Raw genomic sequence first — 18,912 nt, 5'->3', positions numbered from 1 at the left:
AAACATTTTCAAAAGAAAGTCATGCTGGTTTTGAATGACATGAGGGGGAGAACATGAAAATAAAATTTTTATTTTTGGGTTGTCAATCCATTTAACAGTCAAGTTAACAGTGTTCCCACCCTCTTTTAGGAGATTGACAGCAGTCCTGTCCTCTGCATGGTTATCTTCAGAGCTCCAGGGTCATGCAATGACTGGTTAGTTGCTGGTACACAGTCGGGTTCACTCTTCATCATGGACACTATAAACGCAGAGGTTCTGCATTGTCTGAAGAGTGTGAATGACTCTGTGACGTCACTGTATTTTCACACTGACCAGCACAGGTGATTGCATCTAAGTTTCTGAGTGAGAAGTGACATAACTTCTTGGATGATGTACATCAAGATGAGAGAATGTTGTCTCAATTTTTCAGATGCTTAAAGAATTACCTTTTGGTCGGAACAGCAAATGGGACACTAGTCATTTATGAAGATTCAGTCTTGAAGGTATTAATTATTAAAATGATAAATAATGAAAAATAAGCATTTCAATATGTACAGTATATCACAGTTATACATGTTTACTGGAGAACCAACTGAGAATGCCTTTAATCAATGGTAAATTCTGCAATATAATTTTTCAGCACTGTTGCATACATTACCATTCAAAAGTTTGGAGTCAGTAAGATCTTTATTTATTTTTTTAAAGAAAATAGATTAAGGATTCATTAAATCAATGAAAAGTGACAGTAAAGACATTTATATTATTACAAAAGACTTCTATTTCAAATAAAAACAAATTTTTGTATTTTTTATTTTGTCAAGAATCCTGAAAAAAATGTTTGAAAAAATGACAAAATGGGGGTTTCGCTAGAGAGTCCTATCATCTTCGAGTATTAGAAAACGAGCCAGTGGTATGAAAATACCATGGGTCTGCGGAATTTGCATCGCAAACTCTACCCCACCGCGTGGCTATACAAGGAGCCGCGAGTGCAATCTCACATAATGTTTCTGCTTTGGACCCAAAGTGGTTATGTGGTTTCTTCGTCTTGAACAGCAACGAGCATCTCTCTTCAGTCGGTGTTGGTGGGATGGCGTGTTTTAGCGGGTTCACGGTCCTGCTGCTCGTCTGTGCAGTGACTTTGTACACGGCTCGTGTTTCCCCCTGAGCGCTTCAGCGCTTCTAAAGAGAGCTTTCCTTTTTTCTAAAAGATCTGCACGGGCCCGTCTTTTTGAAGATGTCTCGCTCGTGTGTTTCTGGATGTGGGCGCATGGTCCATCCACCTGACGGTTACGAGTGCTGCCTGGCGTGTTTGGGCTTTAATCACACTCAGCCAGCACTCATGGATGAGTCATGTTCTCATTGCAGGAACATGGCCATCGCGGTGTTAAGATCAAGACTCAATGACCTCCGTGGAGGTAGAGTCCGCTTTGCCACACCACAATCCTATCTCCTCGAGAGGGGATACTTTGGCTGGTGGCCAGGGTGATCTGAGGGTTACGGTGTGGAACAACCTGATTCCTTGGGCCACACCCCCCTCCACATCGCAAACCGTGAAGCTTCCAGGGGAGCTTGGTTCCTATCGTGGACCAAGTGTCTCATTCGGGGCTCTGGTGGATGATGCCATTTCACTCACAGCATCACAAGGCGGGCTTGATTCCTCTCGGGATGAGGATTCGAATACGTTGCCTCCCTCTGGAGTGCCAGCGTTGTCCGAGTCAGATCCAGAGCTGACGGCCATGCTTGCACGGGCAACTGAGAGCATAGGGTTGGAGTGGTGCCGGCTGCCCTCCCCCGAATGCTCAAGGCTGGATGATTGGTTCCTGGGGACGGCGTGTGCTGGTACTCACCAACACCCGCCCCCAGTGCCTTTCTTCCCGGAAGTGCATCAGGAGGTCACCAGGTCATGGAAGTCCCCATAGAAGTTGACTCACTCTTGTGGCGTAGGCATACGGAGCTGCGAGGCAGGCCACCTCCGCCCTGCATTCCATGGCCATCTTTCAAGTCCATTAGGTAAAAGTGCTCAGGGACATGCACGCTGGTTCAGTTTTTGGGACCTGGCTAGAGTTTCCCAATCTTTCCCGCTGGCTTGTGCGAATGATCAGGCTCGGCTATGCGATTCAGTTCGCACGGTCTCCTCCCCGGTAGAGTCCGCTATACCTTGGTGGGTGGCAATGTCCCTGTCATGCGTGCGGAGGTCACCGCCCTACTGGCGTCCCTCCAGCCGAGATGAGGTCCGGCTTCTACAGCCCCAACTTCATTGCACCCAAGAAGAGCGGTGGGTTATGACCAATCCTGGACCTGCGCGTCTTGAACCGAACACTCCACAGGCTTCCATTTAAGATATTGACAGGCAAACGCATTTTCGAATATCAGGCATATCAGTACACGGTATTACCATTCGGGTTAGCCCTGTCTCCTCGCGTCTTCACGAAGGTCGTTGAGGCAGCCCTTGTGCCACACAGGCAACATGGGGCTCCAATCCTGAACTATCTCGACGATTGTCTGATTCTAGCACACTCTCAAGAGCAGGTTTGTGAACAAAGGGACCTCCAGCACCTCGCCCGTCTGGGCCTTCGGGTCAACTGAGAGCAAATTCTCCCTTGTGCAGAGGATCTCTTTTATCGGTATGCAAATTGACTCGTCGCCATGTACGCGCAGCTGTCCGTTCAGACAACATGACGACAGTAGCATACATCAACCATCAGGGTGGTCTGCGCTCCCACCGTATGTCGCAACTCGCACGCCATCTCCTCTTATGGAGTCAGTAGCATCTGAGGTCACCGCGCCATTCACATCTCGGGAGAGCTGAATCATGCAGCCGACAAGCTCTCACGACTTCGGTCATATCCCTGGGAATAGAGACTCCATCCCCAGGCGGTTCAGCTGATTTTGGGAACAGTTCGACAACGCACAGGTAGAGCTGTTTGCCTCCCCAGACATTTCCCATTGCCGCTGTTTTTTTCCCATTGCTCAAGAGCAGGGATCAGTTGCGCCTCATTGGTTGCGCCTCATTGGCCCAGCCGGACTTGGTTCTCCGAACTGGTGCTCCTCGCGCCTCCCTGGCCTATCCCTCTCAGGAAGGACCTCCTTTCTCAGGGACGGGGCACCCTCTGGCACCCGCGTCCCGATCTTTGGAACCTGCACCTGTGGGTCCCTGGACGGGACACGAAAGGTTTGAGTACCCTACCACCTCAGGTGGTGGCTACCATCACTTCAGCTAGAACCTTGTCCAAAAGACACGCCTACGCTCTGAAGTGGAACCTCTTCGTCACCTGGTGTTCTTCTCGCCAAGAAGCTCCCAGAAAATGCCCAATCAGGTCTGTACTCTCCTTCCTCCAAGAAGGGTTGGAACGAAGGCTGTCTCCTTTCACCCTGAAGGTTTATGTGGCTGCGATCTCTGCGTATCACGACCTTGTGGAGTCTAAGACGGTTGGACAGCATGATCTGGTCATCAGGTTCCTTAGAGGGGCGAGGAGGAGGGCCCTCTTGGGACCTCTCAGTTGTTCTATCTGCACTGCAGAGAGCTTCCTTATAGCTATTGCACTCAGTCGAGCTAAAGTACTTCTCCATGAAGACGGTGCTCCTAGTTGCTTTGGCCTCCATCAAGAGGGTAGGGGACCTGCAGGCATTTTTGGTTGACGAAGAGTGTCTGGAATTCGCGCCGGCTAACTTTCACGTCATCTTGAGACTCCGGCCTGGATATGAGCCCAAGGTTCCCACCACTACCTTCCGGGATCAGGTGGTGAACCTGCAAGCACTGCCCTCGGAAGAGGCAGATCCAGCTTTGGCAATGCTCTGTCCAGTACGCGCCCTTCGTGCTTATGTAGACAGAATGCGGTGTTTCAGGACCTCAGACCAGCTCTTTGTCTGTTACGGTGGGAAGCTGAAGCGAAGGGCTCTCTCCAAGCAGAGCTTGTCTCACTGGATAGTGGACGCCATTGTCTTGGCTTACCAGGCGCAGGGCCGGCCATGCCCCCTAGGGGTGAAGGCACACTCCATCCGAGAAATTATTTTAGTTGTAAAAATATTTCAGAATATTACTGTTTTTCCTGCATTTTTATCAAATAAATGCAGCCTTGGTTACCAAAAGAGACTTCTTCAGACAGTAGTGTACATGTCAAAATTGATGTTATGAAATTAATTGAAAGGGTGATTGTTTTTTTCAGAAGAACAATAATTTCTACCCAGCAGTTAGTGTAGTCCATTAGATTCAAAGTGTTTGATGTTAAAAATAAAAATACAGAAACAATCTAGTTTTCCCCACATTGTTTTTCATCAAAATATGTATGGATGAAATGCTGAAAATTTAGCTTTGCATCACTGGAATAAATTATATATATATATATATATATATATATATATATATATATATATATATATATATATATATATATATATATATATATATATATATATTTTTTTTTTTTTTTTTTTTAAATATATATATATACTTTTTTATTAATTGGAATAATATTTCATAATATTATTATTTTATTATTATTTTGTTTAATCAAATAATCTAGTGTTGATGAGTATAAGAAACCCCTAAACAGCACTTTGTCAGACGCCTGATATATATGATGTTTTTGACTGTAGGTAAAGAATGGAGGTCCAGTGAAGACCCTCCAGGTTGGTGATGTAAACACTCCTATGATGTGTATAGGCCCCTCCAATCACCCTCAGGAGCGCAAAACGCTGTGGGCGGCCTGTGGCACCAGGGTGATCTGGCTCACAGTGGATTACAACGTCCATAGCAGCATAGACACAAAACCCAAGCAGCTCCCGTAAGTACCCCTAATGCTTTTGAAAACAAGCACAACTAAACAAGCACAACTACACCCGCAATGTAACACAATAAGCATTAGGTTCAGTTTTACTTCTTGTGGAAAACAGCGTAAACTGACCTTTTCTGCTCAAGGTAGATATACTGTGTACACTAAAAGGTATTTGGACACCCAAATACCAAATTCATATGTGCCTTTTTCTTGCTCCCATTTGCCACTGTAAAACAGCTTCCACTCTCATTGAAAAGATTTCCATTAGATGGAACATGCAACAGAAAAGATATGCACCATTGTACTAAAAACGTATGATTAATGAGATTTTATGGTCGTATGCCTGACCATGAGGTACATGTTTGTAATGTGTGTAACTGAAATAGCAATACCTGTTAATTAGAAGATGGTGTCTACATACTTTTGTCTAGCCACACAGTGTACTTGGCACTGTTACAATCTACTCCCAGTCTAGGGTTGGGAGAGGGTAACAAACTTAAATTAAATAAAACATGTGAACGTGGATGGTTCCCTTCAGTCCTCTGCCCCAGAAATGTGAGCCAACACTTGATGCAAAAGTAAAATGATTTATTGAATTTAAACAAAGAAAATGGAAGCTTTCAGTCTTCGGGAGAAGGTCATACCAAAACAACAAACAAAAGAGGAAACTTACTATTGGAAGGTGATCTAAAATGACCTACACAGGTAAAAGAAAAGAAAAAAACAACATTTGCTTCCCTCCACTCCATGACTAACCAAAAACAAGGATTAATATATAAAAAGAAAAAGCACTCAATCTCCCTACTGCTTTCCGTGTCAAATAAACAAAAGTTGATATAATATATACAATACCTTTTACTAGGGATGGCTGACGCGAAACAGTCGTTCCGAAGCTTTGCGAGATCCCGAAGCGCAGATGTTTCGAAACACTGATCCAAAGCGTGATTCAAAACACCCATGTCACGTGACTACGGCTAAATGAAGCTTTTGAGTGTTTTGACAGGTGGCGTGCTCCGCCGATTCAGCTTTTGATTGACAGGGTCGGGAACAGACCACACAATCGCACATCTGTATAAAAAGTTAAGTCAACTCATCTTGACCTCGTGGGTCACCGTTGAGACGGTCGTCAGATTGATTAGAAGCCTCGACACAATATGGCACATTTGGCTCAACTGTTTCATTGCTTCACGAAGCCTTGATCTGCCCGCCACTACCTTTTACTTACCAAACAAAGTCAAAAGAAGAAGAAAAAAAAAGAGATTGTTTTAACACACAAGCACACCAAAAACCAAGTCCAACTGCACTACACCAGGACAACACTTAATTGGCTTTATGCCCAGCTGCACTACTTCCTGAACTTCAGCCAGCTCCATTGTTTCCTGTCTGCCATTATTGAACAAACTGATTAACCCAGGTGTGTCTGATTATTGTTACTGAGGTCAGGCACACCTGGATTAATCAGTTTGTCCAATAATGGAAGCCAGGAAACAAAGGAGCTGGCTGAAGTTCAGGAAGTAGTGTAGCTGGGCATAAAGCCTATTGCAGCAACACACCAGTTTCACACTTAATTGCAGCAACACACAAGTCTGGTGCAGGAGAGAAGTGAACCTCCTCAAGCAGTGTTCACTCTGCTCTCTTAGGCCTTGTCCACACGGACACGGGTATTTTTATAACCGTGACTTTTTCTACGCGGTTCGGCCGTTCGTCCACACGAAAACGCACTGAAACCGAACATTTTTGAAAACCCCTGCCAGGGTGAGGATTTTCAGAAACGCCGGTTACAGTGTTGTCGTGTAGACAGTGAAACCGGGGTTTTTGCCTTGCGACGTCAGAGTGTGCGCCGTTATCCGCTGTGTTTGACGTCAGATTTGCGCTTCTGATTGGCCAACGTGGCTTTACGGTTAAGGTTTATATCGCCGCCTGCTGGCGTGGCATGCTCTTGACCGTGCTTGATAGCGTGTTTTTGCGTTTTCATGTAGACTGAGACCGAGCATGTGTGGACGGGATTTTTTTTAAAACGCTGTAGGAAAAACTCTGGTTATAAAAATACCCGTGTCCGTGTGGACAAGGCCTTATACAGGTAGTTGGGGTAGCTCTGTAACTCTCCTTACGAGCCTCAGCTGTGGTTAATTAGCTGCAAGGCAATCAGAGTGGGAGAGACTGACAGAGCATAACAAACAACAATTTAACAAAATAAAACGCATATCAAAAACACTTTACATAATACGTCCCCAAGACGTAACAGCACCAAAGTAACTCTTGCTCCGTTAGTGTTTAGTGTTTTCAGTTTCAGTTCAGTTTCACTTTATTTATCCATAGAAAGGAAATTTAGTGTGCAGCAGGATCTAAAAACAAAAACAAAATAAAAGCACTACCAGATGCCAACAACTCAACTCAACTCAACTTTATTTATATAGCACCACTAAAAACAACAATTGTTGACCAAGGTGCTGTACACTATGTCAGACATCGTCAGCATTTAACACCATGTACAACAAATTACAGGACAGAACACAGAACAGACCAGACACCATACACATCAGTTACAATTATAAGCCAAAGAGAAATTATAGGTTTTGAGTTTTGCTTTAAACTCATGCAGAGTAGTGGCAGTTCTAATAAAAACAGGTAGGCTGTTCCAAAGTTTTGGTGCAGCAACAGAGAAAGCTCGATCTCCTCTTGTTTTCAATCTACCCCGAGTAACATTTAAAAGTCTCTGGTTGGATGACCTAAGAGACCTTCCAGGATTGTGAATGGATAATAATTTAGAGATGTAAACAGGAGCCAGACCATTCATAGATTTAAAAACCAGCATTAAGACTTTAAAATCAATTCTGTAACGGATTGGCAGCCAGTGCAGAGATTTCAGAACTGGGGTAATGTGCTTTCGTTTATGCACACCGGTAAGGAGCCTAGCAGCTGCATTCTAGACCATTTGCAGACGGTTAAGAGTTGCTTGGTTAATGCCAAAGTACAGAGAATTACAGTAGTCGAGTCTTGTCGAGATAAAAGCATGAATCACCCTTTCAAAGTCCTTAAAAGAAAGAAATGGTTTAACTTTAGCTAGGACTCTGAGATGAAAAAACTGGATTTGACTACCGTATTAATCTGTTTATCAAATTTGAGATCACTATCGAAAACCACGCCCAAATTCTTCACTAATGGTTTCAGACATGGAGACAAAAGGTCAAAATTTAAACATCGGGAGCTAGTAGCTTCTGATGGTTCAAAAACTATAACCTCAGTTTTACCTTCATTTAGATTAAGAAAATTTAGGGACATCCAGGCCTTTACCTCCGTTATACAAGCCATCAGAGTATCTATACCCATGTTTTTTGGTCCCAAGGGCAAATATATTTGGGTATCGTCAGCATAACTATGAAAGGAGATGCCATGTTTCCTAAAAATCGACAAAATAAGCAGGTCTCGTCACATATAGAAATGGCAAGTGGGAGAGATGAGGGAGGCTAACCGGAGTTGGAGGATGCGCCAGCGTCGTATAAGTCCGGTGTGTGGGAACATTTTGGATTTCATGTTACCTATGATATTTAAATATATACAATGACACCAAGTTTAGATAAGAACTCCAGTCATATGTTTCCAAATACTGCACTTTAATTTCAAGTGAAAAAAATGTATCCTCACTCTCAGGGAATAGAAGCATTGTTGATACTGTTTTTGTGTTGAGGTTGATCTTATGTTTCACTTTATGATTATGCCTTTGCTATTGTTATAGCCTCATTATAGGCAATTATGTGTAACATATTTTGACTTATTTAAAAGATAGTGCTTTAAGAGTTTCTCTCTTTTTTCTTTTAAAAGATAAACATTTTGTCAGAGCTACACTGACGTTGACAGTTTGATAAATGCAAGTTAATTTTAATCTTTGTGTGCTAAAAATGCACATAAGTCCCTGTAGAGATAGCAATACACATTCTCCTTTTTTGCCAAATAAACAAAAGCATTTCATCAATGTCTTCTCTTTTGCTGTATCAAAATGTCACCTAGCTTTCCTCAGAGATGGTCTCAATAATGTGCTTAAAGTCAAGTCAAATTCAGTTTGTGCATGATTACATGATATACATTTTTTTAAATAATGTATCCTGAATTGTGGTTAATTAAGCTATAGCCTATATCATATGCTGAAGTACATTTCTGGAGTGTTAAAGATTAAAAGAAAAAATAACAACAAGAACCGTACAGAACCGAAAACCGTGACCCTAAAACCGTGACACGAACCGAACCGTGGGTTTTGTGAACCGTGCCACCCTTAGTTGGTACCAATTCAGAAAAGGGTCTCCTGTCTCCTGGAGTAAGCCAAGTTTCCGTGATAAACAGAAAGTCTAGGCTGTGTGAAGTAAAATAGTAATTGAGAATAGCCGTCTTGTTTACCACTGACCTGGCATTGATCAACGACATCTTGATCTGTCGCGACTCGACGGTTCGCTGTGTAGCTCGGCATAACGGAAGGAGGTGACCGGCACAAATGCCGCCTCGGCGCAGACGGGGTATGCGAGTCTTTGGAGGTTGATCCTGCGGATCACCTATAATCCGTTTATTCTAAACATGCAGTCGCTCCATTGATCGCCCCACAACGAAGCGGCCGCACCCTGCCACGTAAGCACGAAGGCCAGCGCGAAGCGGGAAATCCGACGCAGACCTCAGGAGAAGCTTGAACTTGACCACAAAACCTCCGCGCTATCCCCGTCTTTTGCGGCGCTTCCTTCCTGGCAGAGGACAATGCAGGCATCGCAGATAGTCAAGTACAGTCACCAAAGTAGAGGTAAACTGAGAACCACATTGGACATCATGGAATAGCTCTTCAGTGATGAATTTAATATCAAGCAGCGTTTGACGATCATAGGTAATAAAGTGATGAAACATTTTGTAAAATAGCGAACATAAAACACATTAAAACAAAGAGACGGGCAAATATAACAGGCAACGGACGGCAGGCCATACACACCGGCGCCAACAACATTGTCAACACAACACAAGACACACATCAACACATCAATCAAACAATGGAGACACTCCTTCCCCAGAATCAAATGACAAAAAAAACCCATTACAATACACAGGTCAGTATATCTCAGTTTTGGCATGCAGTCTGACACCGTGTCTACACTGGATGCGAGAGCTTGTCCTGTTCAGAAATCCAGTTGTCCTGTTGTCAGAAGAAGCGAATGCACATGAAGTATGCTAGAAATAGGCATCGCTCTGCATCCAGTGTAGACAGTATCACTGATTATAATAGGTTCTATTTACTTTTAACTAGTCGTGCCAGTAGCATCCAGTGAACACAGGACAGAAGCCAGGGATAATACTTGCTAATATTGTGGAGTCACCCAGCTTGATGTATTCACAATATTACCACAGGTAGGAATGACAGTTAGAGCTGCTTATCTCATGCCCAGATAGGAAAAGCCTATAAATACAAATAAAGCCCTTTATAATTAGGCCCAGTGAAATTGAGTATATTGAGAAAAGTAAGGGAGCTAACACAGAATCCTGAGGTACTCCTGGTTGGTTAGCTGATGGGAATTTGCCATTTTGGTAAGACTCATGAAAGGAAAATGTAGTTCCTGTGATGGTCAGATCAGAGACAGTTGATCAGAGATTCTGACGATTCACCATGTTAAAAGCAGCAGACAAGTTTAGTAACAATTAGGAAGGATAAATTGTATTTGCCTAAATGTGACATAAAAAATGACTGTGGTTTCTGGTCACTTTACATGTCAGTTAAGTGACCGTATCAATGGAATTTCTTGGTGATGATGTTGTTCAGTTCTTAAAGATGTAAATCTGTTTGTTCAGGCAGCTGGGTCGAGTCAGCAGTGATGCTTTTATATCACGGTTAGCGGTGGACAAACATGTGTACGTGAGTAAAACAGGAAGCCACACTGTGGAGGTCTGGGATAAGAAAACTGGAAGGATGGTGAACCTCATCGACTGCATACAACTACTTGGGTGAAGTGGCACACACGATCATATAACTCATTTGCACACTTCTGACTCCTTTTACATCTGCTATCAATCCATGTAGGCGGATCTGATCACAAGTCATTAGCACTACAATATAAGTAGGGTCCAAGTAGTGTCCAAAATTTATTGTGGCTGGTCTTACTACATCTGAAGCTAGTCAGAAACACATGTGACCTCAATGCATTTGTAGTGTAATCTAGTGAAATTTGTAGTGTAATCATGTTTAACCTGGTAGATCCTGGACATAAGTGAAGGACTGCCTACTCACCTGTCAATCAACAATTGTGTTTAATCAAGGAGATTAAAGTTTGCTGTTTTAGAAAAGAACTGTCCACCAAATTTTGGAAAAAGGCATACAAAAATTTGCCTCATATCAGCATGCACTGACACTGATCATGTGAAGCACATCTGAAGTTCATTTGTTATTTGTCTAAAAGGACAATATACATTTTCTATGAAACGTCAACGTATGAAAATGTAAATGTATGTTTTGAAGCAACACTTTCCCAACTTTTTGTACTTTTGTAACAGCAACATGACTCGGTTGACCCCTTGTGAACAGATCACCTGAGACAGATGTTAAAAGTAGGTTTAACTTAATTTTTCCTAATTTACAATTTATATGTCCACAACAGATTAAGTTCAACCAAAAAGCCCAAAGCCCAGGATGAGGACCAGTCTAGACAAAAGGTGCCATCTTTGGCGATTGTTAAAGCTCTGTTGGTCCAGCACAGTGGTACTCTGTGGATTGGGACTAAAACAGGACACATGCTGTTGGTGGAAGTCTCCAGCTGTCAGCTACTGCAGACCTTCAGCCCTCACTGCGACTCTATACGCTGCATGGGCTCGGTGATGCAAGGTATACTTTCTGTTCCTGTCTCTCCAGTTACATAGAAAGTGTCACTAGTTGGTAAATAATTTGGCGTCTCTTGTGAAAAAGTAGTGCACTTGTGATGTACTTCAAATATTTTGTATTCATTTGTTTTTTCAAATACTTTATTATTCTAAATATATATTAAAAAAAGCTGAACTTGCAGATATCATATTAATTAAATAAAAGGCCACTTAAGTGTACTTAAAAGAGAGTCCACTTTCAAAGACAGTGAAATAATTACATAAAAATGCACATAAGTCCTGCTGATGTTGGTCAATAAAGGACACTAAAGTTCAGATCTTAAGCACTTAATATAAATTTAAACTATAATAAATTTTAATGTAATTGCAATTGACAAGCAATTAAGTGTCAGGAAACATTTGCATTCATTTCACACTTAAGTGCATTCTTTTAAAGGATTTTTGTCTGTAATAAGTACTCTTTTTAAAATGTGCTCTTTTTCACAAGGAATACAGTTTGATATACAGTTTAAAGGGCTTTAGTGGGTTTTAAATTGAGCTACAATTGTTTTAACTCAGAATTAATGTACATACTTTATGTTCTTGTGCAGACATCCTAAACCGAAAGAATGTTGTTCTAGTATTGGGTAGACGGCAACGCATGCCACAAGACCAAATCAAAATGCAATTAGGTAAGAACATTTTAAATATGGAAATTGAAGGAGTTATTGAATAGTTATTTTATTAATTATCATTTTATTTTCATTATTTTAATTCCATGAGGAATACAATTAGTTAAAAAAAAATTCTGAAGTCTACTTATAATTTTAATACCAAATTGTGTGGCAAAAAAACTAGTGCTGACCTTAGAATCTCAGAATTCTTTACATCAAGATCTTTTTATTTTACAAGAACAGGGACATTTCGCCACCTTGGAATTATAGGTCCCTATCATACATCCAGTGCAATGCAGTGCCAGGTGCAACGCAAGTGTTTTTTGCTAGTTTCAGCTCGACGCAGTTTAATTTTCACGTCCTGCACCACGTTGTTTAAATCGCAAATGCATTTGCGCCCATCTGTTCGCTAATGGGTGTGCTGGTCTGAAAAAGAGTTGTGTTCAGACGCTTTGATGGCGCGTTGCTATTTTGAGACAACTGGAATAGAGTCTTTGACCAACTGCAACCGGGTCTAAAGTCAATGGTCACATTTTTTTATTTTTTTTTATTTAAAGAGCGTGTTAGTAATGTGTGCCAATAAGCGGGTCCACAACACTTGTACACTTTGTCCCGTAGATAGTCTGCTTGAGCTTTAACCTCACTAAAGCTTTCCGTTTTTCCGCTTGCAAATTCTCCAATGTAAATAGCGAATCCGCCATGGCGTGAGCGCAACTGGCTTTTAAAGGGAATGGGAGATATGACTCTGATTGGTTTAGTGCACGTTACACCCAAAACACACCCATTACTCATTAAGCGAATAGGGACAACCCTTTTAGACCATGTGTCGCCTGCGCCGACTACTTTTCCCGTCGATAAACTAGCAAACATGGGTTTCGGACGCCCTCAGTGCACTTTAGACCATGAGCTTAGATCGTTAAAATAGGGCCCATAAAGTTCCATCTGCATTCTGAGCAGTTTTGTGATACTGAGCTCCAAAGTTTTTTGCAATCCATTTTCGAACTTTTCCTTTTCTAAATAAAAAGTCCCAAAATGTAAACACACACAAAAAAAAATCACATAATAAATTTTGACAAAAATGTCAGATAGAACCTTATAAATCCAAGGTGACGATTTTCCTTCCATATTATTTCCTCTGATCACATGATGAATGTTTATAACCTGTTCCGTGTGTTTGTGATGGTCTCAGCTGAGGATTCAGTGCTGACGGTGTGGAGTAGTTCACTTCCTCTTGAGGTCAGAGATCTGATCAGACACTGTGAGCTGCGGGACAAAATCACCAGCAAAATGAGAGAAAGACTCCACAACTGAACACACTCTCTGTCTGCGCATCATTTCCTCTCATGCATCAGCTGAGATACATGTAACATTACTGTTATGACTTTTTAAGTTGCGGCCACTTTAGCAAAACTTCAGTGAATTCACTTTCAAACTAAGCAGATTTCTGTTGGTCAACACTTCGAACTTTCAGAAAAACTTCTGTGGCGAGGGGGGCGTGGTTCAGCGGACTCTGTAGCAGGAGAGCGAGGGCGGAGCCGAGCGGTGAGTAAGTGGGTCAAGTTCAAATGACGAACACCTGTTTGTGATTTCAGTAATTGGCGTGAGGAGACCGCATATAAGCGGGCTGTGCTGATAACGGAGGAGAGAGAGAGACTGGAAGCTCGTGCACGCTGACGGTCGGGACGAAACGTCTATTGTGCTGATAACAGTGGAAAGAGTGCTGCCTCGTTGGATGTTTATGAAGCTGTGAACAGCGGGAAGAGTATTGCCTTACATGTGCAAATTGACTGTTTTTGTTTTGAGTTAGTTTTGAGAGCGCAAGAAAGCGCTGTGCAAAGAGGACCTTTAATAAAGTGCACGAGCTCCACTACTTGCCGACCCCGAGTCTCCTTCCATCACCCACACACGAACCCTGAGTTACATCACACTGGTGCCGAAACCCGGGATGGAAGGAGAGGCCGCCGCCAGAACCACTCTGTCAACGCCATTTGCGGACATCATCAACGCGCTCGCGGGACTCCACCAACAACACCAGGAGGCTCTGCTGAAGATGGAGGATCAGCAACAGCGCCGTTTCGAGGCACTCCTCCAGACCCAGCATGAGGACCGCGAGCAGTTCCGGAGCTGGCTAGACCAGGAGGCTCGGGCGTCTCCTTTGTCGGCCCCGGCCACGGCCCTTCCCCTCCACAAGATGGGTCCACAGGACGACCCGGAGGCGTTCCTGGACCTCTTTGAGAAGTCGGCCGAGGCCGGGCGCTGGCCGCCCGCGGACTGGCCCATGCGTCTGATCCCGCTGCTCTCGGGCGAGGCGCAGATCGCCGCCCAGCAGCTGCCAGTCCGCAACCTCCTGGTCTATGAAGACCTGAAACGCGCCATTCTTCAGCGGGTCGGCCGGTCCCCGGAGCAGAGTCGTCAGCAGTTCCGCTCCATGGAGTTCGGGGAATCCGGCCGGCCCTTTATCTTTGCGCAACAGCTCCGGGACGCGTGCCGCAGATGGCTGATGGCCGAGGCCCGCGACGTCGATGGAGTCATCGAGGTGGTGGTACTGGAACAGTTCATCGCCCGTCTGCCAAAGAAGACCGCACAGTGGGTCCAGTGCCACCGCCCGACGTCGCTGGACCAGGCCATCCAATTGGCAGAGGACCAGCTGGTGGCGTGCCCAGGGGTCGGCGAACCCCTACCGACATCTCTCTCTCTCTCTCTCCCTTCTCCCTCTCTCTCTCTCTCTCGCCCTGTCCCTGCTCCCAGGTCCCGAGGTGGCTTTCCACCACGCCCGGCGCCCCGCTGGAGGACCAGCCCTGCAGCTGATCCGGCCCCTGCATCACGTGCGCCGCCCCGGGGAACCCCATCGATGGTTGGCGGTCCGCCAACCCCGGCCCCTGCAGTCTCCTCACGTCAATCACCTGACCCACTTCCCGCCACTGGGATGGCGGGGAGGCCTGGGCCGGCCTGCTGGCGTTGCGGGGACCCTGGGCACTTCGTGGATAGGTGCCCGGTGATGGAGGTCGGAACGCTGGTCAGGGTCCCCGACGCGCCACAGGTTGCCCCCGATCAAGCTGGGTTGTACCAGATACCAGTAAGTGTAAAGGGGGGTACCTATCAAGCTTTGGTGGATTCAGGTTGTAACCAGACCTCCATCCATCAAAGTTTGATTCATCCAGTGACATTGGATAGGAGCCGCGTGGTTAAGGTGCGGTGTGTGCACGGTGAGGTGGTGGGTTACCCCTTAGTGCCAGTCACTATCCAATTTCGGGGGAAAAAGCATAGTGTAGAGGTGGCAGTTAACCAGCACCTCCAGCACCCGTTGATTTTGGGAACCAATTGGCCGGGGTTTAAAACACTATTGGCTTATTTATGTACGGGTGCTTCTGGGATTAAAAGAAGGCAGGAGAAGAGAGCGGTGGTTCAGGTTGGAGAGGCTGTGCCGGGACCCTCGGGGTCTGTCTCAGAGGAACGGAGCGCTTCAGAAAGGGAAATCCTTTTTGAACGCGATGATTTTCCTCTGGAACAGTCCCGAGATGATACGCTCAAAAATGCGTTTGATCAGGTCCGCGTGATCGACGGACAACCTGTCCACCCAGACCAACCGCTCTCGTATCCTTATTTTGCCGTGATAAAAGATAAGTTGTATCGGGTGACCCAGGATACCCAGACAAAACAAGATACAACTCAGTTGTTAGTTCCAAAGAGCCGCCGGGAAATGCTTTTTCAGGCGGCTCACTGTAATCCGATGGCTGGGCATTTAGGGCAAGCAGCTACACTGAATCGTCTAATGACCCGATTTTTCTGGCCAGGCATTCACGAGAATGTGCGCAGGTGGTGCGCGTCTTGTCGTGAATGTCAGTTGGTGAATCCACCGGCCAACCGAAAAGCACCTTTGTGCCCCCTTCCATTAATAGAGGTCCCCTTTGAGAGAATTGCCATGGACCTCATCGGGCCGTTAGAACGATCCGCACGGGGGCATCGCTTTGCATTGGTTCTGGTGGATTATGCAACGCGATACCCCGAAGCAGTGCCGCTGCGCAACATTTCTGCTAAAAGTGTTGCGAGTGCACTGTTTCAGTTAATCTCCCGGGTGGGAATCCCGAAAGAGATTCTCACCGATCAGGGCACGGCGTTTATGTCACGCACAATTCGCGAACTGTACGAATTATTGGGTATTAAATCGATTCGTACCAGCGTCTATCACCCACAAACGGACGGCTTGGTAGAACGATTTAATCGCACGTTGAAGTCCATGATTCGTAAGTTCGTACAGGAAGACGCCAAAAATTGGGATAAGTGGTTAGAACCCCTCTTGTTCGCTGTACGCGAGGTCCCCCAAGCCTCCACGGGGTTTTCCCCTTTCGAGCTGCTCTTTGGTCGCCAGCCCCGCGGGGTGCTGGATGTACTTAGGGAAGCTTGGGAGGACGGACCTTCGGATAGCAAAAACGAAATTCAATACGTCCTGGACCTGAGAACAAAACTCCACACGTTGGGGCGGCTCTCTATGGAGAATTTGTTACAGGCCCAGGACAAACAAAGTCGGCTGTACAACAGGGGGGCTAAACTACGTAAATTTGCACCGGGAGATAAAGTGCTTGTATTGCTTCCCACTTCCAGCTCTAAATTACTCGCTAAGTGGCAAGGACCGTTTGTGGTCACACGGCGAGTCGGGGATCTCAACTATGAGGTCCTTCGATCAGATAGGGACGGAGCACATCAGATTTACCACCTCAACCTGTTAAAAAAGTGGAATGAGGCGGAGTCAGCGTTGCTGGCGACGGTAGTGAGTGGGGAGGAGGATCTCGGGCCAGAGGCGAATTTAAAGTCTCAATCCTCCGCTCTGGCCATTTGCGGAGATCACCTCTCACCGTCCCAGATCGCTGACATTCGAAACTTACAAACAGAGTTTGCTGATGTGTTCTCGCCCCTCCCTGGTCGAACAAACCTCATACAGCACCATGTTGAGACCGAACCGGGTGTGGTGGTACGCAGCCGGCCATATAGATTGCCTGAGCATAAAAAGAAAGTAGTTCAGGCTGAATTAGAGGCTATGCTGGATATGGGAGTAATAGAAGAATCCAACAGTGACTGGGCGAGCCCGATAGTTTTAGTGCCTAAAACTGACGGCTCAGTGCGGTTCTGTGTGGATTATCGTAAGGTGAATGCTGTATCGAAGTTCGATGCATATCCAATGCCACGGGTGGACGAATTGCTTGATCGGCTCGGCACGGCTCGATTTTACTCGACACTGGATTTAACAAAGGGTTATTGGCAGATCCCCTTGTCTCCAATGACTAAAGAAAAAACCGCTTTCACGACGCCGTTTGGATTACACCAATTTGTTACCCTTCCTTTCGGCTTGTTCGGGGCACCTGCCACCTTTCAGCGCCTGATGGATAGAATCCTCCGGCCGCATGCTGCATATGCCGCGGCATACTTGGATGATATTATCATCTATAGTAATGACTGGCAGCGGCATATGCAGCACTTGCGAGCTATCCTCAGGACGCTGCGAGGGGCGGGGCTCACGGCCAACCCAAAGAAGTGTGCGATTGGGCGCGTGGAAGTCAGGTATCTGGGCTTTCACTTGGGTCATGGGCAGGTGCGTCCCCAAATTGATAAGACGGCAGCAGTTGCGACCTGTCCAAGACCTAAGACCAAAAAGGAGGTTAGACAGTTCCTGGGGCTAGCAGGATATTACAGAAGGTTTGTACCTAATTATTCGGACCTTGCTAGCCCGCTGACTGATCTAACTAAAAAGGAGGCACCAGATACCGTCCAGTGGACGGAGCAGTGTCAGCAGGCTTTCACCCAGATAAAGGCTGCCCTGTGTGGCGGGCCGCTATTACAGGCTCCTAACTTTTCTCTCCCTTTTTCCCTGCAGACTGACGCGTCGGACAGGGGGCTGGGCGCCGTCTTGTCCCAGGAGATGGAGGGTGAGGAACGGCCGGTGCTGTACATCAGTCGTAAGCTCTCAAAGAGAGAGACTATGTACAGCACCATTGAGAAAGAAGCCCTGGCCATCAAATGGGCCGTCCTCACTCTCCGCTATTATCTCCTGGGGCGAGAGTTCACCCTCTGTTCGGACCACGCTCCTCTGCAGTGGCTCCACCGCATGAAAGATACCAACGCGCGGATCACCCGTTGGTATCTAGCTTTACAGCCTTTTAAATTCAAGGTGATCCACAGGCCGGGTGCACAGATGGCTGTGGCCGACTTCCTCTCCCGCAGGGGGGGGGGGGAGGCTGCAGGCCGGACGGCTCCCCGGCCTGAGACGGGCGGTGGGGGTATGTGGCGAGGGGGGCGTGGTTCAGCGGACTCTGTAGCAGGAGAGCGAGGGCGGAGCCGAGCGGTGAGTAAGTGGGTCAAGTTCAAATGACGAACACCTGTTTGTGATTTCAGTAATTGGCGTGAGGAGACCGCATATAAGCGGGCTGTGCTGATAACGGAGGAGAGAGAGAGACTGGAAGCTCGTGCACGCTGACGGTCGGGACGAAACGTCTATTGTGCTGATAACAGTGGAAAGAGTGCTGCCTCGTTGGATGTTTATGAAGCTGTGAACAGCGGGAAGAGTATTGCCTTACATGTGCAAATTGACTGTTTTTGTTTTGAGTTAGTTTTGAGAGCGCAAGAAAGCGCTGTGCAAAGAGGACCTTTAATAAAGTGCACGAGCTCCACTA

The 18,912-nt window shown here is 45.7% G+C and overlaps 1 protein-coding gene across 1 annotated transcript in view; it reads left to right on the top strand.

Annotated features, from left to right (window-relative positions):
* lrrk2 (leucine-rich repeat kinase 2) overlaps positions 1 to 18,912 on the top strand; it is an 81,929-nt gene extending 63,017 nt beyond the window's left edge. The window contains exons 45-52 of the mRNA XM_077211459.1: positions 130 to 320; positions 410 to 482; positions 4,576 to 4,763; positions 10,572 to 10,724; positions 11,375 to 11,598; positions 12,185 to 12,265; positions 13,437 to 15,323; positions 18,635 to 18,912. Coding sequence (XP_077067574.1) covers positions 130 to 320; positions 410 to 482; positions 4,576 to 4,763; positions 10,572 to 10,724; positions 11,375 to 11,598; positions 12,185 to 12,265; positions 13,437 to 13,558 — 1,032 coding nt within the window. The 3' untranslated portion in view covers positions 13,559 to 15,323; positions 18,635 to 18,912. The remainder of the gene's footprint in view (positions 1 to 129; positions 321 to 409; positions 483 to 4,575; positions 4,764 to 10,571; positions 10,725 to 11,374; positions 11,599 to 12,184; positions 12,266 to 13,436; positions 15,324 to 18,634) is intronic.

This window comes from Siphateles boraxobius, unplaced genomic scaffold (genome assembly GCF_051911475.1).
Source record: "Siphateles boraxobius isolate OS27281-9 unplaced genomic scaffold, OSU_SipBor_1 65, whole genome shotgun sequence".
NCBI classification, from domain to species: Eukaryota; Metazoa; Chordata; class Actinopteri; order Cypriniformes; family Leuciscidae; genus Siphateles; species Siphateles boraxobius.
The sequence above is the reverse complement of the archived record's forward strand: the minus strand, read 5'-3'. Positions and strand labels throughout refer to the sequence as shown.